The sequence below is a fragment of the Heterocephalus glaber genome, unplaced genomic scaffold (genome assembly GCF_053883595.1).
Source record: "Heterocephalus glaber isolate CG9 unplaced genomic scaffold, H.glaber_assembly_v1.0 deba00001509, whole genome shotgun sequence".
Classification (NCBI taxonomy): domain Eukaryota; kingdom Metazoa; phylum Chordata; class Mammalia; order Rodentia; family Bathyergidae; genus Heterocephalus; species Heterocephalus glaber.
Window position 1 is genome coordinate 1,456,424 of NW_028258325.1, and position 24,218 is coordinate 1,480,641.

General features: G+C 48.5%; 1 protein-coding gene across 9 annotated transcripts in view; it reads right to left on the bottom strand.

The window, feature by feature from the left end:
- Window positions 1–24,218, bottom strand: part of Zfyve28 (zinc finger FYVE-type containing 28) — an 86,681-nt gene that overhangs the window by 16,380 nt on the left and 46,083 nt on the right. For 7 of the 9 annotated variants that reach the window (XM_004847389.4, XM_087187776.1, XM_087187778.1 and 4 more), the window contains 4 exons: window positions 22,408–22,610; window positions 21,271–21,360; window positions 20,220–20,309; window positions 12,370–12,471 (listed from right to left, as the gene is read on the bottom strand). In XM_004847389.4, the coding sequence (XP_004847446.3) occupies window positions 12,370–12,471; window positions 20,220–20,309; window positions 21,271–21,360; window positions 22,408–22,610 (485 nt within the window). Of the gene's footprint in view, window positions 1–81; window positions 12,335–12,369; window positions 12,472–20,219; window positions 20,310–21,270; window positions 21,361–22,407; window positions 22,611–24,218 lie in introns of those variants that run through there. The other 2 variants (XM_087187775.1, XM_087187779.1) reach the window with 2 other exon arrangements.

The following is a 24,218-nucleotide window of genomic DNA, read 5'->3' on the forward strand; positions in this document are numbered from 1 at the left end:
TCAAAAAGCCCCAATTCCTAGCAAGGTGTTGGCTGCATCAATAAGAACTCTAAAGCATGAGAAAAGTACATGTTGGCTTACACAGATTTTTCTCCTCCGTTCCATGAAGATTTCTGGGCACCAGCTGCACGCCAGATGCTAGTGCTGAGGGTCTGAGGTGAGACAGATATCTGTACACACAACAATTGGGTTTTGATGACAACTGCAAAAAAGAGAAATCCAGGCCCCCGGGGAGGGGACGACAGGGCGCCTGGCTTGGCCTGAGAAGGCTTCCAATCTGAAAGTGCCCTTAATTTGGTGACAACTCGGATGAGCCCAGAGCAGGGATGACGGGGCTGGCTGTACGCTACTCTGCTGGGAAAAGCTCAGCTGGGCCTGAGTACAGAGAGGCAAGTGTTCTCAGAACAGTGCAGGGCGCTGAACCTGCACCACCCAGATATCCCCATGTGGACAGCGTCCAGATGAGGAACTAAAACCCTAACCAGGACCCCCGGTGCCCCGCATCCTTCCAGTCAGTCCCCAGCACCACCACCGCCTTAACAGCACTGGCAGAGTGGGTCTCACCTGCCCTTGGGTTCGGGGGAATGGAAATCATGGTCCGCCACTCTGTGCAGGCTTCGTTGGCTGATACCAGGCTTGCATAGACCACCAGATAAAACACAGGACAACCAGTGAAATCTCAATTTCCGATAAACAACACATACTTTTAAGACCAGGCGTGAGGTCGTTAGTGGAAGTAGACCCCAGATGCCCCCATTTGGGATGTGCTTACACAACAAAAAGTATTCATTGTTCATCTGAAATTCTAATTTTCCTGGGCGTCCTATGGTGGTCACACAGATCTGGCAACCGTGTGACGAAGGGGTCAGCCACAGAGAGTCACATGCCTGGAGACTGTGCCTTCCAGGGCCATGGGTCGGCTGTAGACACACCATGGTCCAGTCCTGTTCTTATCTGCCCCTCCTCCCACAGTGCTGGCTGTGGCGGCCTCCTGTCCCCACGTGTCTCTGCAGGAGATGACACACGTGTGTGCCCCCAAAAGACCAGAGAGAGAGACTGGTGCCCCGCAGGGCGCTGGTGGCCGTGTGGACACGCTGACAGCTCTGCCCACTTGTGTCCCTCATCAACACTGGGTTGGATTTCTTTTTTTAATTTTTCATTATTATATTTTGCAATACATAATGAATACATTCATCCTAGGATACTGGTACATGTACATATCGCATCTTGATCCTTTTTATTTCCTCTTCTCCTCCCTTCCCCATCATATTTTCGATCATACCATCCTCTCTGGTGGGTGATAATGGTCTCTTCTCGTGGCCTTCATGGTGTGGGCTGGTGACTAGCAAGGTGGGTCGAGTGCTGTCCAGCCCTGAGTTACCAGCCCTGCAGTGCCTTGCAAGTCTTCTGCCCTGTCTCACTGGTTCGCCTTTTTCTTCTTGATGTGTAGCAGCACCCTGTGTATTTTGGGCTGGAGTTCTAACTGGATATAGTCTCCCACTCTGTAGCTTGCCTTTTTATTCTCTTAATGGTGACTTTTCATAACTGAAGTTTTAAATTGTAATGAAATCTAATGTATCACATTTTCCCCTTATGTTAGTGTTTTTACGCCTAAGAAATCTTTGCCTAGTCCAGGGTGACAAAGATACTCTCCTTGATTTTCTTCCCCAAAAGTTCTATTGTTTTATTTTCCACTTTGATTTCTGCAGTCTCTCTAGAATTGATTGCGTCTGTGATTGTGGTAAGGGTCCAGACACCAAGAAAGATCTGTAAATGACATCTTCTTCTCACTGGAGACCTACTGACTCAGCCCACTTACTAGGAAAAAACAGCCACTTCCCATGGTTCTGCAGTGTCACACTGTCACTGATCAGGAAACTGGATGTTACTGGTCTGCTGCTAAACTTTCTGTACTGTTGATATTTTATTTATGGGAAGGCCTTTAAATAGTGGATTCAATGTGCTGAATACATATTGGACCACAACGATGTTCTATTTCTTCTGTCAGCTTTGGTTTTTCTTGAGGAATTTGTCCTGTTTGTTCAAACTGTTGAATTTATTGATATAGATTTGTTTCCAGCGTCCTCTGTCACATCCCTGTCTGTGAGATCTGTAGTGATGTCTCTCTCCAGTCTTATCACTGGTGAGTTACGTTTTCTCTCACTGCCCTTGATTAGTCTTGGTAGGGAGTTATCATTTCTATTCATCTTTTCTTTTTTTTCCTATTCATCTTTTCAAAGAACAACTTTTGGCTTTGTTCCTTTTTGTGTATTGCATATTTTCTTTCTATTTCATTGATCTCTGTTCTTATTTTTATTATTTCTTTTCTTTTGCTTTCTTGGGGTATAATTTAATGTTATTTTTCACTAATTTAAATAAATTAGTTTCACCATTTCTTCTGTTCCAATTTATAGCTTCTTTGGGGGGCAGTACTGGGGATTGAACTCGGGTCCCTGTGCTTGCACAGCAGGCAGCCAAACCACTGAGCTAAATCCCCAGCCCTAAATCTTTTTTTTTTTTTTTTTTTTTTTGGTACTGGGGATAGAACTTGGGTCCTTACACTTGCAAGGCAGGCAGTGGAACCACTGAGCTAAATCCCCGGCCCAATTTATAGCTTTTTAAATGTTTAATTTTAAATTCTTTTCCAATTTATAGCATTTAATGCTGTCCATATTCATTTATAATATCACAACTTCGGTCTCTTGCATTCTTTCCTGAAGAACTCTAATTAGTTTTTCTTTATGTTCAACCTCCTCATAACAAAGTTGCTCAGCTCTGTGCTTTGTAATAATTCATTATTTTATCTTCATTTTGGAAGGATTTTTTGCTGGTTATAAAATTCTGGTTGGCAGTCATTTTCTTTTGGCATTTTGAATACACTGTACATATAATTTCAGGACATGCTGGCTTCCATCATTCTTATTTTTGTTTTGAGATGATAGCTGTCTATCTTATGTTCCTTTTAAAGTAATATGTCCCTTTTTCTGTTGCTTTTAACATTTTTTCTTTGCTTTGACAATTTTACTTTGACATAGCAAGGTATGATTCTTTGTCTTGCTTATAGTTTTCTTGAGCAGCCTGAATCTATGGGTAGATTTCTCAGTGGTTTTGGAAAATTCTTGCCATGTTTCTCTGACTACTGCTTCTGCCCATTCTCTCTATCCCTTTGTTTGGGATTCCAGTCATATGTCAGACCTTCTGGATGTGTTGCACACATCTCTTAGGGTGCATTTTGCTGTTGTTTCTTCTTTGTCTCCCATTCTTTTTTCTCCCCATGCTTCAGTCTGGGTCTCCTCTATTGAGCTTCCTCATTTTCATTAAATCTATGTTCTGTTGGGTCCAACCTGTTAACAAGTCCATTTACTGAGTCTTTATTTTTAGGCTGTGATTTTTCTTGGCTCTAGAATTATCATTTGTTTCTTTTTTATAAATTTCAATTCTCTAAATTTTCCACCTTATTATCTAATTTCCCCTTCTATTTTCCTTAGTGCACTAATCACAACTGTGTTCAAGTATTTATGTGTTAATTCTACTACCTGAATCATCTGCTGTCTGCATTAACTATCAATCATTTTTCTTGCTTCTTTATATTTTTAGCAATTTTTGGATCATATGATAGACACTGGGCATACAAGAATCACAGAGGAGACAGATGAGGGGCTCCCCTCTCCTCTGTTAGGCAGGTGGTATGACAGTCCACCATTGCATCACGGTCAGAGACACAAAGGTTGGGGATGAGCAGACTGTCCGGTCACTGCTGCTCTGAGCCTGGTGGGTCTCTGCCTTCCCAGACCCCAAATCTCCAGGAGATCCAATTCTGCCCTCCGGTCCACCTCAGCCTCTGGCCTCCTGCTGCCTACAGCTCTGGAATCTGGCAAACATCCCCAGGCAGCATGCCAGAGGGAAGTTTTCATCACCTTACCTCTCTGGACTCTGGGAGCCTCTGCCAGACTCCTCGCCTCCCCAGAACCGGCAGAGTGCAGCCGGAAAGCCCGAGTTTCCCAGGCATTCTGCCAGCCCCACACACCTGGGCTCTCTCTCCCCACAGACTCAGCCTGCTCAACCTGAGCCCTAGACAAGCAAACACCTGGAATTGTCAAATGCTTCTTGGGAAAAAAGGCACCAGGAAGCTCACTTCCTCTCAGAAAAACTCTCCCTCTTGTCCACTGAGCCTCATTTCCATGGCTTAGTGAACTTTACAAGCACTATTTTTCAAACCTCTTCAGTTTTTTCCAGTTTTGCACCTGGAGAATCAGCCTGCTCTAATGTGAGGCAAACTGTCTGCCCCAAGGCAAAGCCTTGCAAAGGTTTTAGAAAAGACATGAAGATAGCTCGTCATGTCTGCCTGTATCTAACACTCAATTAATAAATGTTTATTCACAAAAATTTGATCTTATTCACCAATTATTTTTTGATGGGTGGCAAGTTCATTTTTTAGCACTCTATTTAAATATCTCCCTCTGGCTTTTCTCTCCCAGGGTGGGCAGAGGACCCTGAGATGAAGGCTTTGGCATCTGAAGCTGTTTAAAAACATCAGGCCGCAGAGGGCTGGGGATTTAGCTCAGCGGTTCCGCACCTGCCTTGCAAGCACAAAATCCTGAGTTCGATCCCCGGTAGCAAAAAAAAATAAAAATAAAAAAAATAAAAACATCAGGCCACACAAGGCAAGAAATTAAACAGAAAAGGAAAGAAGGAAGCCAACAACAGGAAAATAACGTGACAGAGATAAGACAATACATATCAGTTATAATCATCAATGCAAATGGTCTCAATTCACTAATCAAAAGAAACAGACTGGCAGAATGGATCAAGAAGCAAGATCCAACAATATGCTACATACAAGAAACACATTTAGGGCCAGAGATTTAGCTCAGTGGTTCCACCACCTGCCTCACAAGCTCAAGGTCCCGAGTTCGATCCCCAATACCAAAAAAAAAATAGAAAGAAACACATTTAATTCAAAAACAAATTCATAGACTGAAATTCAAAGGATGGAAAACAATATTCCATGCGACAGGGACCCAGAAAAAAGCAGGGGTAGTTATTCTATTTGCAAATAAAGTGGATTTCATGCCAAAACTGATTAAGAGAGGCAAAGAAGGTCACAACATTCTTGTAAAGGGAACAATCCAAGAGGAAGAGATGACAATCATAAATATATTTGCACCAAATGGCAGTGCATCCAACTATATAAAGCTTTTTTTTTTTTTTTGGTACCGGGGATCGAACTCCGGTCCTTGTGCTTGCTCAGCAGGCGGCAAAACCACTGAGCTAAATGCCCGGCCCTATAAAGCAAATATTAATGGACATGAAAAATCGTATAAGCACTAACACAGCTGTAGTGGGGGACCTCAATATTCCGCTGTCACAAATAGCCAGATCAACTAGATAAAAAAACAACAATGAAAAAAAAACCTAACAATGAAATATCAGAACTGAACCAAACTTTTGAACAAATGGACCTCGTAGATGTCTTATAAAGTATTGCACCTCAAAACATCAGCATACACATTCTTCTCAGCTACACATGGGACCATCTCCAAAATAGACCATATACTACTTCATAGAACATGCTTATGCAAATGCAAAGGAATTGGAAATTATCCTATGCATATTATCAGACCATAGTGGAATGAAATCGGAAATCAACTGCAAAAGAAACTACAAGAACTTCATAAACACATGGAAATTAAATAACACCCTACTGAACAACCAATGGGTCACAGATGAAATTAAAGAAGAAATCAGACAATTTCTACAATTAAATGATAATGACAGTACAACATACCAGAACTTATGGGACACAATGAAAGCAGTCCTATGAGGGAAATTTATAGCAGTGAACACCCACATAAGGAAAACAGTGCAGGCTCACATAAACAACCTAATGTTGAACCTCAAGCTGCTAGAGAAAGAAGAACAAGTCAAACCCAAAGCTCATACGTTGGAGGAAATTATAAAAGTCAGAGCAGAGGGCCGGGGATTTAGTTCAGTGGTTTCACTGCCTGCTGGCAAGTGCAAGGACCCAAGTTTGATCCCCGGTACCAAAAAAAAAAAAAAAAAAGTCAGAGCAGAAATTAATGCAATGGAGATTAAAAAAGCAATACAAAGAGTCAATGAATCGAAGAGTTGGTTCTTTGAAAGATAAAGTAAAATTGACAAACCCTTAGCCAACCTTATCAAAAAAGGGAAAAAAGGGCCGGAGATGTAGCTCAGTGGTGCCACTACCTGCTTCACAAGTGCAAGGTCCCGAGTTCGATCCCCGGTACCAGAAAAAGAAAAAGGGAAAGAAAAGACTCAAAGCCATGCAAATAGGAATGAAAAGGGTGATATCACAACAGATCCTGCAGAAATCCAGACGATCATCAACATCTAATTCAAAGTCTTGTATTCTAATAAGATGGAAAATACAGAAGAAATGGACAGATTCCCAGATATACATAAATTACCAAAACTGAATAAAAAAGATACAAAAATTCTAAATAAACCAATATCAGCCAATAAAATTGAAGAGGTAATTAAAAACCTACCAACAGGGCCAAGGCTGTAGCTCAGTGGCACAGCGCCTGCCTGGCAAGCGTGAGGTCCTGAGTTTGATCCCCAGTACCAACCCCCCCCAAAAAAAAACCCTACCAACAAAGAAAATCCTAGGCTCTGATAGATTCACTGTTGAATTCTACAAGAAATTTAGAGACGACTTAATGTCACTACTTTTCAAACTCTTTAATGAAAGTGAAAGGGAAGCAATATTCCCAAATTCATTCCTGGAAGCAAGCACTACACCAATTCCAAAACCAGGGAAGGATCCAACCAAAAAAAAGAACTACAGGCCTATCTCCCTAATGAACACAGACACAAAAATCCTCAATAATATACTGGCAAAGAGAATGCAGCAAATTATTAAGAAGGTTGTACACCATGACCAAGTAGATTCATCCCAGGGATGCAGGGATGGTTCAACATATGCAAATCAATAAATGTAATACACTACATATTTTTTCTTCCAGTACCAGGGATTGAACTAAGGCCCTTGTGCTTGTGAGGCAGGCAGCGGCACCACTGAGCTAAATCTCCAGCCCTGTAATACACTACATTAACAGAGCTAAGAACAAAAACCATATGATCATCTCAATAGACTCAAAAAAAGTGTTTGAGAAGGTCCAACATCTATTCATGATAAAAACCCTTCAACAGAAAATTGGAATAGATGATCTTTATCTCAATCCGATAAAAGCCATCTGTGACAACCCAACAGCCAATATCATATTAAATGGACAAAAACTGAAAGGTTTCACTCTAAAATCAGGAACAAGTCAGGGATGTCCACTGTCACCACTCGTCCAATATAGTTCTGGAAATACTAGCCAGAGAAATTAGACAAGAGAAAGAAATAAAAGGAATAAGGATAGGAAAGGAAGAAGTTAAATTATTATTATTTGCAGATGACATGATGCTCTACAAAGAAGGCCCCAAAAATTCCATCAGAAGACTTCTAGATATGATAACCAAATTCAGCGGTGTAGCTGGATACAACACTCAAAAATCAATAGCCTTCCTGTACAAGAATAACAAACTCACTGAGAGAAAAATTAGAGAAACAACCTGTTTCACAATAGCATCCCAAGAAATGAAATACCTAGGAATCAATCTAATGAAGGAAGTAAAAGACCTCTACATTGAGAACTACAGTACTCTGAAAAAGGAAATCAAAGAGGATATCAGAAAATGGAACGATATCTCTTGTTCTTGGATAGGAAGAACCAATATAGTGAAAATGGCCATACTTCCAAAATTATTATACAGATTTAATGCAATTCCAATCATAATTCCAACAGCATATGTCACAGAATTAGAAAAAGATAATCCTAAAATTCATTTGGAACCAGAAGAGACCTAGAATGGTAAAGGCAATTCTGGGCAACAAAGGCAAGGCAGGGGGTATCACAATCCCTGGTTTTAAATTATACTACAAAGCTGCTGTGATAAAAACAGCATGGTACTGGCAAAAGAACAAACCTGAAGATCAATGGAACAGACTAGAAGATGCAGAAACAATTTCAGACACACTCATCCAACTTATCTTTGACAAAGGAGCCAAATACCTTCACTGGAAGAAAGATAGCCTCTTTAATAAATGGTGCTGGAAAAACTGACTTTCCACATGCCAAAACTTGAAACTAGACCCATATCTTTCACCATGCACTAACCTAAAATAGAAATGCATCAAAGATCTAAATATTAAAACAGAAACACTAAATCTGCTGGAAGAGAGAACAGGTAGACATAGGAGTAGGCAAAGACTTCATAAACAAAACCCAGACTGCACAGGAAATACTACAAAGAATCAACTGGGACTTCATCTCATTAAAAAGCTTTTGCACAGTAAGAGAAACCACCAACAGAGTGAAGAGAAAACCCACAGCATGGGAAGAAAAATTTTATCAGCTATTCATCAGATAAAGGACTATTATCTAGAATATATAAAGAACTCAAAAAAATCAGACCCCCCCCAAATTTAAAGACTCAATGCAAAAATGGGATCTGAAATGAAAAGACATTTCTCAGACGAAGAAGTAGAAATAGAAAATAAATGTATGAAAAAATGTTCAACTTCACTGGTCACTTGAGAGATGCAAATTAAAATAATGCTGAGATTCCATCTCACCCCAGAAAGAATGGCTGCTATCATGAAATCAACCAATAACAAATGCTGGGAGGGGGCTGTGGGGAAAGAGGATCCCTGCTCCACTGCTGGTGGGAGTGTAGGCTGGTGCAACCACTGTGGAAATCAGTGTGGAGATTTCTCAAAAAACTAAAACTAGATGTTCCATTTGACCCAGCTATTCCTCTTCTTGGTATCTTCTTGAAAGAATTAAAAAGTATCATACTATCATACCACAGTGATATATGCACACACATGTTTATAGCAGCACAGTTTGTAATAGCTAAATCCTGGAAACAGCCCATATGCCCATCAACTGATTAGTGGATAAAGAAGATGTGGGTTGTTTTTTTTTTAACACAATGGAGGTACTACTCTGCCATAAAGAAGAAAGAGCTTCAGACATTTATAGTTAAATGGATGGACCTTAAGACCATAACCCTAAGTGAAATAAATCAGACACACGTCTGAGTGCCACGTTCCCTGGTGTGAGAAACCAAAAGTGCAAATAAGGACTAAAATTGCAGAGACTGGGTCAGTAGTGTCCGTAAGTTGTGGGTTTCTTCCTATTCTGTGCCAGGAGGAGAGGTCATCCCTGTGTCTGGGACTGAATGCATGTTTGAGACTTTGCCTAACAGGAAAGACATCTTTGAATCCAATGATGCCTTTGAAATATTGGTGGTCCCAGTGTTTGGTTATCTAGACAAAGGCCTGCATCTTAGCTTTTTTTTTTTTTTTTTGGTACCAGGGATCAAACTCAGGACCTTGCGCTTGGGAGGCAGGTGCTGGAACTACCGAGCTATATCCCTGGCCCTATCTTAGCTTTTTTTTAACATCCACTTAATCTGGCAGTCTGAACCCTTTTCCCCAACTGGACTCTGACTTTCATGCTCTCAGAAAATATCCCACAGGACTGGGCCCTCTTTAACTATCTTTCTTTCATCTAGTTTACATAAATTTCTGTGGTGCCTATCTTATGTAAAATACAGTAAAAATCTATTGTACCTTGTTTCTATTAAGTGTTAAAGAAAACATAAAAAAAAAACAGAAATAGAAAAGTAGGGAGAAGTTCTAATAATTCCCCAAATTACATATTCTGGTTTCAAAAGTATTTCAATATATATGCTAATTTGTTTCATTTATACCACTAGGTCCTCTTAGTTCATTGAAAAGAAAGTTTTGTGTTATTATCTGTTTCTTTTTTGTAAGAGTCTTTTTTTGTCTGTAATTTGTAGTCAAACATTTTGACCATTCTTTTAAGATTAGGGTACCAGTGTATTAACCAATTCTATTCTTTAATTAATTTTCATGAAATTTTGCTTTACTTTTTCATAGAAGTAAGAAGACTTTAAAAAATACATTTTCTTTATTAATATCTATTTGTATTACATTAAAATCAAATTTTTAAAATTAAACAAAAAACATTTTGCCGCCTGCCTAGCAAGCACAAGGACCCAAGTTTGATCCCCGGTACAAAAAAAAAAATTTAAACAAGAAACATCAGGCCACAGAAGACACAGTGACAGATAGGCCCTCAGACCCGGTGCCTGGAGTAGCCAAGCCCACTTGTGAGTTCTCTCCATCTCCGTATGGGAAACACAAGCAACAGCTCGTGGGGCGGCAGGCAGGCTGTACACCTGGGCCACGGCTGCCTCATCCTGTATGAAAGCTTTCCAGGCAGGGCCATGGGGGAAATGCAAGGTCTTGATTGGTCTACAATGCCTATGGTAGATAATAGGTCGGGAGGGATACTTACTGGTATCTGGGATATCTTGTTAGTCTGTTTGCAGTACTGGGATCAAACCCAGGGCCTCAAACACCAGGCAAGGGTTCTACCAGTGAGCTACATCCCCAGCCCTTTTTATTGTTTATTTTGACATACGGTCTCGCTAAGTTGCCCAAGCTGGTACTGAACTTGTGGTCCTTGTTTCTCAGCCTCCTGAGGGGCTGGGATTACAGGTGTGTGCCACCATGCCCAGCACATCTGGGGATTTTAAAAAAATGTTTTTTCTATCATTTTTCTTGGCCAGCCAACATAAATAAATGCTTGGTTCTCAGTATTCTCTTTGTTTTTTCCATTAAGTTTATTGGTACATTTTAGGTGTACAATACAGTTACATCCATCATTGGGAACTTGTACCTGTACACGATGTTATCTTGGTTCTTATTTTTTCCCCATTCTCCTGCCCTCCCTTCAACCCCTCCCCGCCATTTACAAAGACTTTGTTTCCATTTTTTCCTTTTCTCATATTTTTTCCTTTCCCCTACCCCTCCCACTTCCCCTACACATCTGGGGATTTTTAAACGGCCCATCTTTGATGGAGAAGGCTTTTGGATTCTCAGATACTACAGGGGTCTCTCTCAACGGTAAGCCTCCTGAGGCTGTGTCCTGTTCTCCTCAGAGGTACCTCCAGACCCCGTGGTCACTTGTGGACATTCTGCTTCTAGGCCACTGAGCCCCAATCTTCCTCTCCACCACCTACACCAAGGACAGACTTTCCCCTGAGACCCCACTGCAGGGAAGCATGACCCACAGGAGTGGCCTCTTGAGGTCCACACTGTCCCACAAGACGCCTTTCCCTTCCCCGCATCCCCAGCTCCCACCCCATCTGCTGGGACTCTGCTTTCCTTCCCAGCCTCGGCACCGCCCACTGCCTCTCCCCACTGATGGTTGTCTCCTCTCCCATCCACCAGACACCCTGGCAGGGCAGGACCTCGGCCTCTGCCCCAGGGGTCACCTTCCCCACAGATATCTCCTAGATCAATGATGGAGAACCTTTTAGAGCTTTCAATGCTACAAACAGCCCACGGCGGCACACGTGCCATAGGTTCACCACCGTCCTAGGTGAACCATGCACTGAACTGCACACTCCCTGCCCACTGACTTACCAAGCACCTCCTGCCAGGACTCCCCTGGGTCACATCTGACCGTCTGGACTCAGTACCCTGGCTGGGGCAGGGTCCTGCGCTTTCAGGGGAATCCTGGCCCTGGCTGGCCTCAGGACGTTTCCCTGGATCCAGGGAGGGGACTGCAGGAGCCCAGGGGGTCAACAGCTTCACCACCATACAGGGGAGAGAGAGCTTCTGGAAACCAGCGATTGTGACAGGGAATGGTGTCTGGGGCCTCGGGGCCAGGGATGCACCCAAGGACACAGTCCCAGACTCTCCATTGTCTCCAGCCTTGCAGGAGGCTGCCACTGAGCAGAGAACTCAACCCACGCCACAGAAATGTGTGGAGTTTCCAAAGGGCTCCAACGCGTGTGGACACAAACAAAGATTAAAGACAAAAAGCAACATCTGCACATCAGTGACCTAAACGGAAGCAAACTTCAGGGACTGGGCTGGGTAAAGGGCAAGCACCAAGCTGTCTGGGCACTTCAGGCAGTGTGAAGTCTGTCACCCGCTAAAGCTCAGTACTGAAGAGCTGCCCACTGCAGGAGAGGCCCAGGCAGGGCAAAACAAGACAGGGTTTGTCTTGTTTTGCTTTTTTGGTTCAAGGGATTGAACCCAGGGCCTTGCACATGTTGGTCAAGAGGTCTACAGCTGAGCTACAGCCCTGGCCTGCACGGCTGGTTTTGACCACCACACGATCAGGCACGGCCCAGGAGGAGTATTACCCGGCCTGGGAAGACTCCCAAAGGCTCAAGCCTCCACTCAGCACACACCCCCTCCCCCCCCTCCCACGCCCTCCCCCACCAGGTCCCCACCTGATTTTCCGAAGCAATGTGTGGAAGGGCCGGAAAAGCTCAGACATGTCCTCCACCTTGCGCTCCAGGTTCAGGGGTCCATCTGCGTAGACCACAAGGCCACTGCAGTAGAGACATACAAGCCAGCCCAGTTACCCTGTGGCCCCCGGGGAGCGGGCCTGGGACCCCTCCAAATCGACACTTGCATGGGGACCACGTGGTGGACCCACCTCCCAGTTCCAGCTTCACCCTCCCACCCTTGTGATTGGGTCTTACAGAAGCTCAGAAAAAGGCAATGGGAACAATCTTTCCCAGACTTTCCCACCTTCTGAAGCTGATTGACGTGTGTTCACAAGAGGAGCCATAAGATCATCCTAAGAACAGATCCACATGCATCAGTGTCGCCATCAGACACACTGGCATAGAGATTTGTTAGTTAGACCACCTCCTGGGAGTGGAGGACTTGGCTTTCAATGTGCAGCTTTCTGAGAATGACCTGAAACTGTCCTCTCCAAAAGCAAAACACAGTCTCGCGCGGACACCCGCCCCTCCTCCTGGGCACCCCTCCCCAGCCTGGGGCTTTCTTTCCTCACTCTCCCCAGGCTGGCATCCAGCTCAACACCTGCTGAAGGCCTCTCCTCTGGGTGCCACCTCCAACTGGCCCCGTGAGCACTTGCAGCCCCGCTCAGCGCCTGCAGGGGGAGCTCCCACCCGCCACGGGTGACCTCTCTCCTTGAGCCGCCATCCTTCAGGCTGCTTCTCCTGGGTCACGGGGTACCGGGCTGCTCCGGTCTTGTGTGTCGTGGGTCCCCTGGGAAGGCCCATCCGCGCCCTCGCCAGACCAGGGCTGTGCGGGCTTGTGTGTGAATGGAGGGCACTCATCCCCGCAGAGGTGACGGGGTCTTCCGGCCAGGCTTGGGGAAAGGACATCAGAACTCAAGGACCGGACTCCTTCGCTATGTCGAAGGTTGGGTCTCGTGCGTAAAAGGAAGATTCAAAAGATTTAGCTCAGCAGTTCCGCCGTTTACCTCGCAAGCGCAAGGACCGGAGTTCGACCCCCGGTACCAAAACAGAAAATAACCCTTTTTTTAAAAAAAAAGTCACACCAAGGTCATGGGTCGCCCACGCTCTGCCGCCCGTGGATGCTGCACCGCTCGGTGGCTCGGCCCGCGGCCCAGGCAGCGCGGCGACTGCGCACCGATACTCAGGCCAACACCAGGCCCGGGCTCTGGAGAGCGGCCACACGCGTCCACCAAGGCATTCCTCACCCCTGCTGGAGCATTTACGGCGAGCACTGATGACCCTCAGGTAAAGCAGGAGGGGAGGAACCCAGGGTGAGCTGCTGTTGATGCCTTTCACGTGGGTGCCTATGAAGTCAGGATGCTGAACGGGAGCAGTCTGTGAACCCTGCTGCCTACTGACAGGTTGCGGCGCTCCCTGATGGTTACCTGCTCAAGGCGCCAAAGGAGACACCCGGCCGCCCCTCCTGCGATGAGCGGCTGCCCACAGAGGCCGAGTGGGAGTACAACTGCCAAGGGCGCCTGCGCAACAGACTCTTTCCCCCGGGGCAACAAACTGCAGCCAAAAGACCAACATCACCGCTAACCCTAACCTCCGGCAGGCGACCTCCCTGTGACCAGCTCCGGAGAGGAGGGCTTCCAAGGAACGGCACCTGGCGACGCCCTTCCTCCCAATGGTCAGGGCTTTCTCAGCGTAGTGGGGAAGGTGTGGAGCGGGCTTCAGACTGCTGCACCATGTATCATTCCACTGAAGAAACGCTCAACCCAAAAGGCCCCCTTCTGGGAAAGCCCGGGTGTAGAAAGGTGGATCCCACACGGGCCGTAAGTCCTACTGCTACAGGTGTTGCTGCGCTACCCGATACGATAGCTCTGTATGGGATGTGGGATTCCCCTGTGCGGCAGCCGCCTGCCCACCACGGGCGCAGTCAAGCAGAGCCTTCCCAAATCCAAGAAGCTATTTCCAGCCTGCACTTGTTTTCCGGAGAACACTGAACAATCGCAGAGAAGTCCTACCGTTGCAAGAGCAAATCCCTTCCCTATGTCGCTTCCTGTGCTTTATTGTGTGGTGCATCTTTAGAGAGCCTTTTAAAGAGGAATGGGAAACCACAGAGCCATGAATTAGGCTGAGTCCCTGCATCCTACACAGACTCCGCCACCCGGTTAGACCTCAGGGTCCTGCACATCACCTGCCTTTGACAGTTTCCCATTTATCAAACGAGGGGATGGACAACATCATCTCTGAGGCTCTAACTTGCAGATTCTATGAGTGACACCAGATTCTGTTGTGACTGCATAGTGAGAATGCATCACAGATTATTTTTTAGCTACTTTTTTCCATGTGTGAAACTTGGGTGATACTAATCATGTAAGGTAAAAGTTCTATGTATTATTAGAAAAGAGGGCCGGGGATTTAGCTCAGTGGTTTCGCCACCTGCTGCGCAAGTGCAAGGACCCAAGTTCGATCCCCAGTACCAAAAAAAAAAAAAAGAAGAGTGGGGGATGAGTCCTTCTTAGTCATATTGCCCTTTGTCTTTCCAAGGAAATTAGTGTCTTCTACACTGTCAGGATGAATCCCACGTGGGCCAGTGACGGTATGCTGAAGTCCGATGCTCCGAACACTCACAAACAGCTGTGGGGTGACCCTACTTGCTTTATCTTTTACATTAAGTGCTTTTAGCTCAGAGGGTGAGTTGTAAACACTGTCACCCTCTCTCCCGAAAGCCTGTGCATGTGAAGTGTGCACTAAACAGGGAAACCTGTTTAATCTAGGCATAGAGGAAGGAATGAAGACCGTGAATTACCTATACTCAGGGCACCCAGTACGTTGTAACAGAGAAGTAGGAAATGTTGGCTGAGGAGTGTCAGATATTCTCAATCATGGACTACGCCAAATAAACTGCTATCTCTGAGAAAAAAAGTCACACCCAAACATGGCTATGTTCCTCGTGTGCTATGACAGCTGTGCCTGGTGTCCACGGGCCCTGCCAGCAGGAAGGTCAGGCTGCGACAAGGACACATATTCCTAGAGTGCTGTCCCACTGCACCATCCCAGCCGTGGGGCCACCTGACACCCACAGCAATGCATGGTGGCTTCCCGTCTCCTGACCTTCTCACTACCCCCACCACCAGTCTGTTCACACCCAGCTCAGCACCTCCGAGGTGTCGTAGTGCATCTTTGACTTGCATTTTTTAAATGACCTACGATGATGCTGCTGAACATCTTTTCATGTGCTCATTAGCTACTGTGTATCTTCAGAAAAATGTCTATGCAAGTTTTTTGCTGTTTTTGAATTGGGTTGCTTGGCTCTTTGCTGTTGAGTTGTAAGTATCCTTCATATGTTCTGCACATTAAGCATTTATCAGACATATGATTTGCAATTATCTCCTTCCACTCTTTAGGTTGTCTTTCCACTTTGATAACAGGATCCTTGACACACAAAAGCCAACTGTGATGAAGTCCAGTTTATTTTTTTTACTTTGTTGCTAGTGTGTGTGGTGTCAAATCTAAGAATCCATGCCAAGTCCAAGAACATGAATATTTATTCCCTGAATTGAAGTGACAGAGAGACTTGGGGGTGACGGGCATGTACTTAAGGAATTAGTTCGTGCGACTGTGGGGCTGGTGAGTCCAGGATCTGCAGGGAGACCAGCAAGCTAGGGCCCCAAGAAGAGGGACCTTGCCATCCACAGAATCCCCTGCACTGGGGCTTCACTGCGTTTCCTCTGAGGGCCTGAGATGGCCTGGATGAGACCCACCGCAGGATGAGCCTAACTCGCTGTGCTCAGAGGGCACAATCCATGTAAGCCTCAGCCTGAAATGCCTTCACAGCAGCATCTTGACTGGTGTTTGGCCTAACATGCACTTCCCAAGGCCCAGCTGAGTTTCTGTTAATTTACAGAAAATTAACCATCATGGGGCCCGGCTTTGCTCTTTTGGAAGTGGCTGCCCTCCTGTCCCAGCTTTGCGGATTTAGAATGCTCCTTCCCCACTGAATGGTACCTTGTCAAAGATCAGCGGGTCACAGGCTTTTGGGTGTATTTCCATCCTCTCAATTCTGCTCCACTGGTCTTTATCTGTATCATAAGGCAAGGACCACACTGTTTTGCTTTGTAGGTTTTGAAATCAAGGTCCTCCAACATTGTCTTTCTTTCTCAATATTGTTTTGCCTATTCGGGGCCCACTGCAGTTCCATATGAATTTGAGGAACAGCTTTCTTGGTTACGTAAGGAGAGGTAGTGGGGTTCTGACAGGGATTTCAGTAGCTGCTGATCACTTTGTGGAATGCTGCCATCCTAATACATTAAGTCTTTCAATCCATGAACATGGGATTTCTTTCCATTTTAGTAGATCTTTAATTTTTTTCAACATCCATGTCTTTTCTCCTCTTTGGTTACATTTATTCCTAGGTATTTTATTCTTTTCAGTACTACTGCAAATCTCATATTAAAATGGCATTTAATTACATGCAGTGGAATATTATTCGGCCTTTAACAAGGAAGGAAATTCTGATATTTGCTGTACTAAAGGTGAACCCTGATCTTATAGCAAGTGAAATAATTCATTCATAAAAGGACAAATCCTGTATGCTTCCCCTGAAGGAGGTCCCTATAGTATTCAAGTTCACAGAGATGGAAAGTAATGTGGTGGAGAGGTGAGAGAGGAAAGTCAGTGTCTAATGGAAACAGCTTCCGTGTAGGACGGACCACAATGGTCGTGATGGTGGTACACAGGGCAAATGTTCTAACGACACTGAACTGCACACTCTGGATAGTTAAAATGGCAAACTGTTATGCATATTTTATCACAATAATAAAAGAATGCTTGTTGCTTAGCTTTCTGTTCACATAAGTTTTATCTGTCGGGTTAAATTTTGTAAAGTAAATACATACTATTTGGTAACAACTTTTTGTCCTAACACCCTGGGGATGTTTCTATATGACATTGGGGATTTTTCTCTAAAATTGCTTTAATGGCTAAAACAGTGGTGCTGAACCTATGGCACATGTACCACAGCGGGCTTTTGTATCACTGAAAGCTCTAAAAGGGTCGCCATCACTGGGCTATCATTTTAAATCGATCCCTTAATTCTGGAATCCACCCCCTCAAATTTTTGGTTACAAGTAATGCTTTAGGAACAATCTTTGTAAATGCACATTTATGCCCTATCCAACCAATGGAACAGAATTCTGCAGCAGGCCCTGTGCTACCAGACCCCACGCACCAAGGGCACCCTGGTGAATAATGGAGGATAGCATCCCTGCTTTGGTGGGGAGATGTACATATAATACAAATCCACTGATGAGTGGCCCGGACAGGCAAACCTACAGAAACAGACACGGTGGTGTCCCTGGGACGTGTGTGTGATTACAGGGGTGGCGGATGTGGACGGACGTCTTTGTGGGTGATGATGATGCAGTCAAGGGGACCGCCTCTGTCCAGGTGGCCTGTGCTCAGGCACGGACAGCGTTGGGAGGCGATAAAGAGCCGAAAAGCAGGACCGGGGATTTAGCTCAGTGGTTCTGCCGCCTGCCTCGCAAGCACAAGGTCCTGAGTTCGATCCCTGGTACCGAAAAAAACCCACAAAAAAATAAACAAAAAGCCAAAAAGCATGGGCAGCACGCAGTTCGACACCAGGAACACAGTGCACCTGGGTCATCTGACGCCACCAGTTATTTTAAAACTGCTGGGGCCTAGGGAGGGCGGCAGGCAGAGCGGGGAGGGTCAGTGTGGCTGCTGTGGATGCCCACAGCTCAGGACAGAGGCAGGCGCTGCAGACTTGGAGGAGAGCAGTCCACGAAGGGTGAGGCGAGTGCTGGATGCTGTGCCTCCAGACACCTGCGGGGGGCTTGTCAGAGAGTCAGACCCCCACTTCCCCAAGGCCATATCCAGTCCCCCCAGGTGCAGGGTCCCTGAAGACTCCCAGACCCTGTCCTGCTGACAAAACAAGGCCCTGCTCCAAGGAGTTCTGCTATTCTGTTTTTTAAACAAAGAGAAGAAGTAAGGACCCAAAAGGCTCATCAGTTCCATCAAAATGAGTTTGACCACACTGAGGCCTTTTTCTGGGATGAAAACCACATGATGGAGTCACGAGGCCATCAAAGGGGCTCTGTGCACCAGGGTGGGCTCCTCCTGCACCCCAAGACCCTCACTCCAAGACCCTTCCTGCTGGCCAGGGGGACACTAGTCCTCCAGCTCCACACCCTCAGGAGACGGGAGATTCCCATACTCTACAGATGAACAAAGGGATTAAAGTGCCCCTCTACCCTCTCCATGTAACAGGACCTGACCAGCCCTGTCGATCTGTGGACAAAGCTCTGATGAAAGAGGGGGAAGAGGGGAGCTGCCAGGGCACCGAGTCATTAGAAGATTCTAGAAAAGCACTGAGAGTTAAACCAGGCCCAAAGGACATTGCAGGGACGGGACGTCCGAGGAAGGCACCCGAGGAAGGCAGCCAGCCAGATGCCTGGTGGGTGGCTGGACGCTTTCCAACTCTACCTGCCCCTGTGCAGGGGGAGCGCTCCTTCTTGTGCAGGTAGCACTGTTCGCTCCCCCACACCCCCACTCCCGTGCAAGGGCTGCTTGGCCGAGCACTTGCCACCTGTGCCTGTGCCCCGGGCCTCCTCCCTGTGACCAGGCCTGGGTCCATCCTGGCCTTGGTGCCCACCACACATCCCTGGCCACATCCCAGACATCCACGCCTCCAGTGGGTGTCTGTCCCTGGACTCCCCATCCCACTCTGGCAGCTCCGCATCTGCGAGCCAGCTGCCTGCAGGGCCACTTTCCTGGCCACAAGGCCAGAGGTCCCCCTCGAGCTCTCCTCCACACCGGCTAGCCTCAGTGACCACTGCCTGGCAGCAAGGAGGCAGGTCCCTGTCCAGAGTCAGGGAACGAGCAACAAGGGAAGAGCCCAAGATACCTAGGCTCTGCCTTGGAAATGCTTGCAGGTGCCTCAGTACTCCCGGCCTCGGGTATATGAAAGCTGGCAGTGAGCTCCCTGCTCTCTCTAGATCCACTGTCCCTTGCCAGCAGGAAGGCTCTCTGCCAGGTAGCCTCTCAGCAAGCTCCCTAGCCCACCTGGCAGTCACCTCCCCACCAGGCCAAGAAAGAGTCAAACCTACCATGCCCTCCACTGGGAATCAGGGGCACCTTGTCCTCCTGTCATTATGAGCCACTGCATGTCACCCTGCCCTGCAGGCAAGCCCGAGCGGCCATGTGTGGAGGGCAGCGTCTGACGAGTGAGCTGCTGTGCATCGTGCCTGCCCGTGGCAGGTGACAAGGGTCTGCCCATCTTGCTGCCTCCTTCCCAGACAAAGTTAAGCAGGGGATGCTGTGGGTACTCCGCTTCTCATCTGCTGGGGAGGCCCAATGGCCTGCCTGGTGACTCCTCTGGAAAGCTGAGGGATGGGGCATGCTATGGCTTATATATGGATGTCCTCCCGAACCCTCATGTGCCCGCAGGTGGGGCTTTGGAGAGGTGACTGGCTCATGGGTGAGTGATACTGGATTAGTCCACTAACTGGTTATAGCTGGGTGTGATGTTGGGAGGTGAAGCCTGGTGGGAAGAGGAGGGTCACTGTGGGTGTGGCCTGGAGGGTACACGTCCCTCCTCCTCCCCTGATAGCTGCTGCCTCCTGCCTGCCCTGCCATGGACTGTTTCTTCTCCGTGATGCCCTCTGCCAGGCTGCCCCACCTTGGAGCCAGCAGGCTATGGACTAAAACCTCTGCAAACTGTGACCTAAAATTAACCTCTCCTCCTTTACCTTGTGGCTGTCAGGTATTGTGTCTCAGTGATGAGGAAGGAATGAAGTCAGAACAGAGGACTGCTATGAATATGCAGGAGGGCCACTCACCACACGATGGCAAGCCGGGGGATGGTGAACATGAGTGCTGGCTCGTAGTCGTCAATCATGTCCTGGGTGAGGTACCCGCAGTCCAGAGCCCTGGCCAGGGGTGAAAGGGAGTGAACAGTGCCTCCAGGGCTAGACCCAGGGAGGCGGGAGAAGGGCATCCCCACCCCTCACCCATGGGAGGCTGACGTTGGAGAGGCTGCACTGTTCGGACAGCTCTGGAAGAGGTGGTTAAGTATAGTCATGCACCTGTCCCGCCACCTGCTCCACCTCGGTCCCAGGAAGGGAGTGGGAGTGTGGGGAGCAGGTGAGGTGTGCAAGACAGTGGGGATGTCCCACAGAGCCAGCTAGGCGGCAGCTTTGTCTAACCAGGAAACCTGAGCACTTCCAGCACCAGAATAAACACGGGACAAAAATTCTTCTCTAGCTGACACTTCCAGAGGAACAGGGCTGATGTCCCCTTCCACGTAGCAGGTGGCTTTCTCCACACCTGGGGAACAGGCGTGGCTGCCATAGTGACTTCAAGATCAAAGGCAGGTACTTCCGGTCATCTCATTTTCCAGCAACTGAAAATCTCTCTCAAAGAATCAGCAGTGAACGGTCTGTCTTCGAAAAATAACAAACTTGGGACGTGATGCTGGTCAATTTCAAAACTTACTAACACCACAGCAAACTGGGAAAATGCCCAACTTGAAGACTTGGCCCCAACATCCACTCAGAAAACCTGACTTTGATGACACTGATGAGTTACCCCGAAACTGTTCAACAGGCCTGAAGCCCAGCGAGGGCCTCCTTGTGGGCTGACATGAGGAGCTGGGCAGTGGACAGGCGGGGGAAGAGGGCAGGCGGTAGCCCCGTGGGCCGAGCCCACCAGCCTTCCTCCTGTCATGCGAGTCCTGGGAGTACTGTCCCTCAGCCCAGAGAAAGGGTGGGACAGATGGGATCACTGGGGAGGCCCTGCCCGCAGCCACCTGTGCAGAGGGAACAGCAGGGAGAACAGCAGGCCAGGCACCTCGGACAAGGCCCAAGTAGGCTGCCCCTTGCTGGTCCTCACCTCTCCACGGTCTCGCAGAACAGCACGATGACCTCCTGCTGCACGTAGTACTCCCTGGGGGACTTCACGGGCACCATGGCCGAGACATAGCTGCAGACACAGCAAGGTGCATCAGGCCCCCAAGCCACCTGCGCCTCCCAAAAAGGAGCTCTTAGACCCTAACCTTCAGCGTCACAAACGCGGCTCCCAGCTTTGGGTGATGTTTCAAAGCAAAGCTTCTGCAGGGCAGGTCCAGGGCCACCTCGGACTCCCAGCCCTGCTGAGTGTCAGCCTGGCCCCTACTCAAGCCATCCCTGCCACTGGGCAGCCGCCCCTCCCTGGTGCCAGCCTGAGGGGTGAGCAAGGGGACGAGTGTGCAAGTGTGTGCATGTGAGCGCTAGACAGCCCCGTGTGCCCCGCCATGGCAGAGTCAGAGCTCGGCACTGGTGTCTGTTGAGAGGCCTGCCCAGCTGCTCCCAGGTGAGAATGTCTTTCCTACTAACCCCACACTAATTTTTTCTTGCCATGAAAACCTATTCAGAAAATCCGAAGAGAAGAAAGTAAAGCCCAACAGTTTGTGCTCTCGTTTCCCAGAGAGACCCACTCCAGAGGTCTTCTAGGCTCTGCAGACACAGGACGCACAGCTTTGTTAGCTGCATCCACCCATTCCCACTGTACCAGCTGTGCACAAAGCCGTGGGGCTCTCGAAGGGCCCTGACCCTCAGGACCACAGGCCACCTCTCCCCAATCTCTCTCTGGAAGGCCCTCACCCCCACCAGATGGCACTGAGCCCCCGCAGGCTGCTCCCTGCTTGGGGCTCTCGTGTATTTTCTCATTTTGTTTGTTGAGTTTTTGTTTTGTTTTTAGGGTTTGTTTGTTTTTTCCAGTACTGAGGATTAAACCCAGGCCCTTTGTACTGAGCTACATACCAGCACCCCCTTTTTTTTCTTGTGAGACAGGGTCTCACTAAGTCACTAAGTTGCCCAGGCTGAGCTCAAACTTGGGGTCCTCCTGCCTCAGTCTCCCAGAGCACTGGGATCACAGGTGGGCCTGGGATGGTGGGATTCCCTAGCTGGAATTACGAGAACTGACACACCAGGTCCGGGGCGAAGGCCGCGACTCCCTATACTCAGGGCCTGCCAGGGCCACCCAGGTCACCTGAGCTCAAACTCGGCGAACAGGACGTCGAAGCGCCTCAGTGCCTCCCGCATCTTCTCTGTGTAGGTGCTGAGGTCACGCAGCGCCTGGTCTCGGAGGGCACCCCGCACATCCTCCAGGCTGCGAGTCAGCTGCTTGGCCAGTGGCCGCATGGCCATGCTCTCCAGCTCCCGGTTCATGATGATGGAGCCGGCAGCCAGGCACTGCGGGCAGAAAACATGCTGAGGGGCGCCCATGTTCTCAGGGGCCCCAGTCCAGTGCCCCAGGCCTCAGTGGTCCCCGCTTCTGGTCCCCTCCAGGGTTCCTCTTAAGTCCCCAGCAAACATGGGAGCAATGACAATGTCCCTTCCTGTGACCAACATGCTCCCCACCTGGACCATGCAGGACCAGGCAGGGGAGGCTGACGTGAGGTTCGTGGGTCAGGGCTCTGTGCCGAGGCCCCCATGATGTGACCCCATGAGGCTCCCTCCCAATCCTGCCTGAGGGTGGCTGCCACGGAGTCAGAAGTCCCCAGAGGCCGGCATGTGATGCAGCAGGGCTGCCCTGGCCCCCCGAGCATGCGGGCCTGGCTGGCAAGTCACAGACACCGTGTGTCGATGCGCTCAGGGCTCACGGACACCTGAGGGTCCTTACACCCACCCCTGAGGCCTGATAGCCCTTGGCTCCCAGCAGGTCAGGTGGCCCCTCTGCATCCACAAACCCCTACATCTGCTGTGCTCCAGGGTGTGGCATAAGCACAAAATTTCGCCAGCTGTTCTTAGGCTGTGGGGTGCAGCCAGCTCCAGGAGACTCTGTGAGATATGGGTTCCTGTCCACAGGCTGGGTGGTTACCCGCCCATCTCTATCATTGAGTCAGGACAAGAAGTGACTTCCCGGGTGGCTGAGCAAGAGGGTGGTAGATTCCCAAGGGCAGCAGGGAGCTCCGAACACCACGCGTGGAGATGGCACCCTGCACACACAAGCCCGGCCTAGCGGCGGGCAGCAGCTACCTCCTCTGGAGCCCCTCACAGCAGCCCTCTGCCCTGGGCCCCTGGAGAGAGGGAGACACTGGGGGGAGGACGCCCCAGCCGGCAGGTTCAGAGGAACAAAGCAGGCAGAGGGACGGGTAGACCGGGGCTGGGGTGGGCAGGTCTGGGGAGCCACGGAGAGGAGGGCAGGGAGGACGAGGAGGGCCAGAGGCCGACGGTTGACAGGCACAGCCAGAGGCAGAGCACAGCCAGACGACAGGCACAGCCAGAGCCCTGCAGCCCGGGTCTCAATCTTACGGCCAAGGAGAGGTTGAGGGAGTTACAGGATGTCACTGGGCTGGGGAGACGGCCCTCAGGTAGGGGTGCGGCAGCTGATCTCGATGCCTCAGTTTTCTCCTTGGGAGATGAAGATAAAGCCCTGACCAGCTGCCAGGAGATGTGGCAAGACAGGGTCTAGCAGAGCCGCCCCATGCCGTCACCATTGTGTCACACCGCTGCGTGTGTGTGTGCATGCACACGTGCACGTGCGTGTGTGCTAGGGATGGAATCCAGGGCCTCACATGTGCTAGCCAAGCACTCTACTACTGAGCTGCATCCCCAGTCCATTTTTTGTGTTGTTTTATTTTGCTACCGGGGATTGAACTCAGGACCTTGTGCTTCCAAGGCAGGTATGGTGCCACTGAGCCAAATCCCAGCTCACCCAGTCCTTTCTTTTTAAATTTAACTTTTATTTTGAGACAGGGTCTCACTAAGTCGCCTAGGATAGGCTTGAGATTTTGATCTTCCTGCCTCAGCCTCCTGAGTGGCTGGGATAACAGGTGTGAACCACGATGCCCAGCTGGA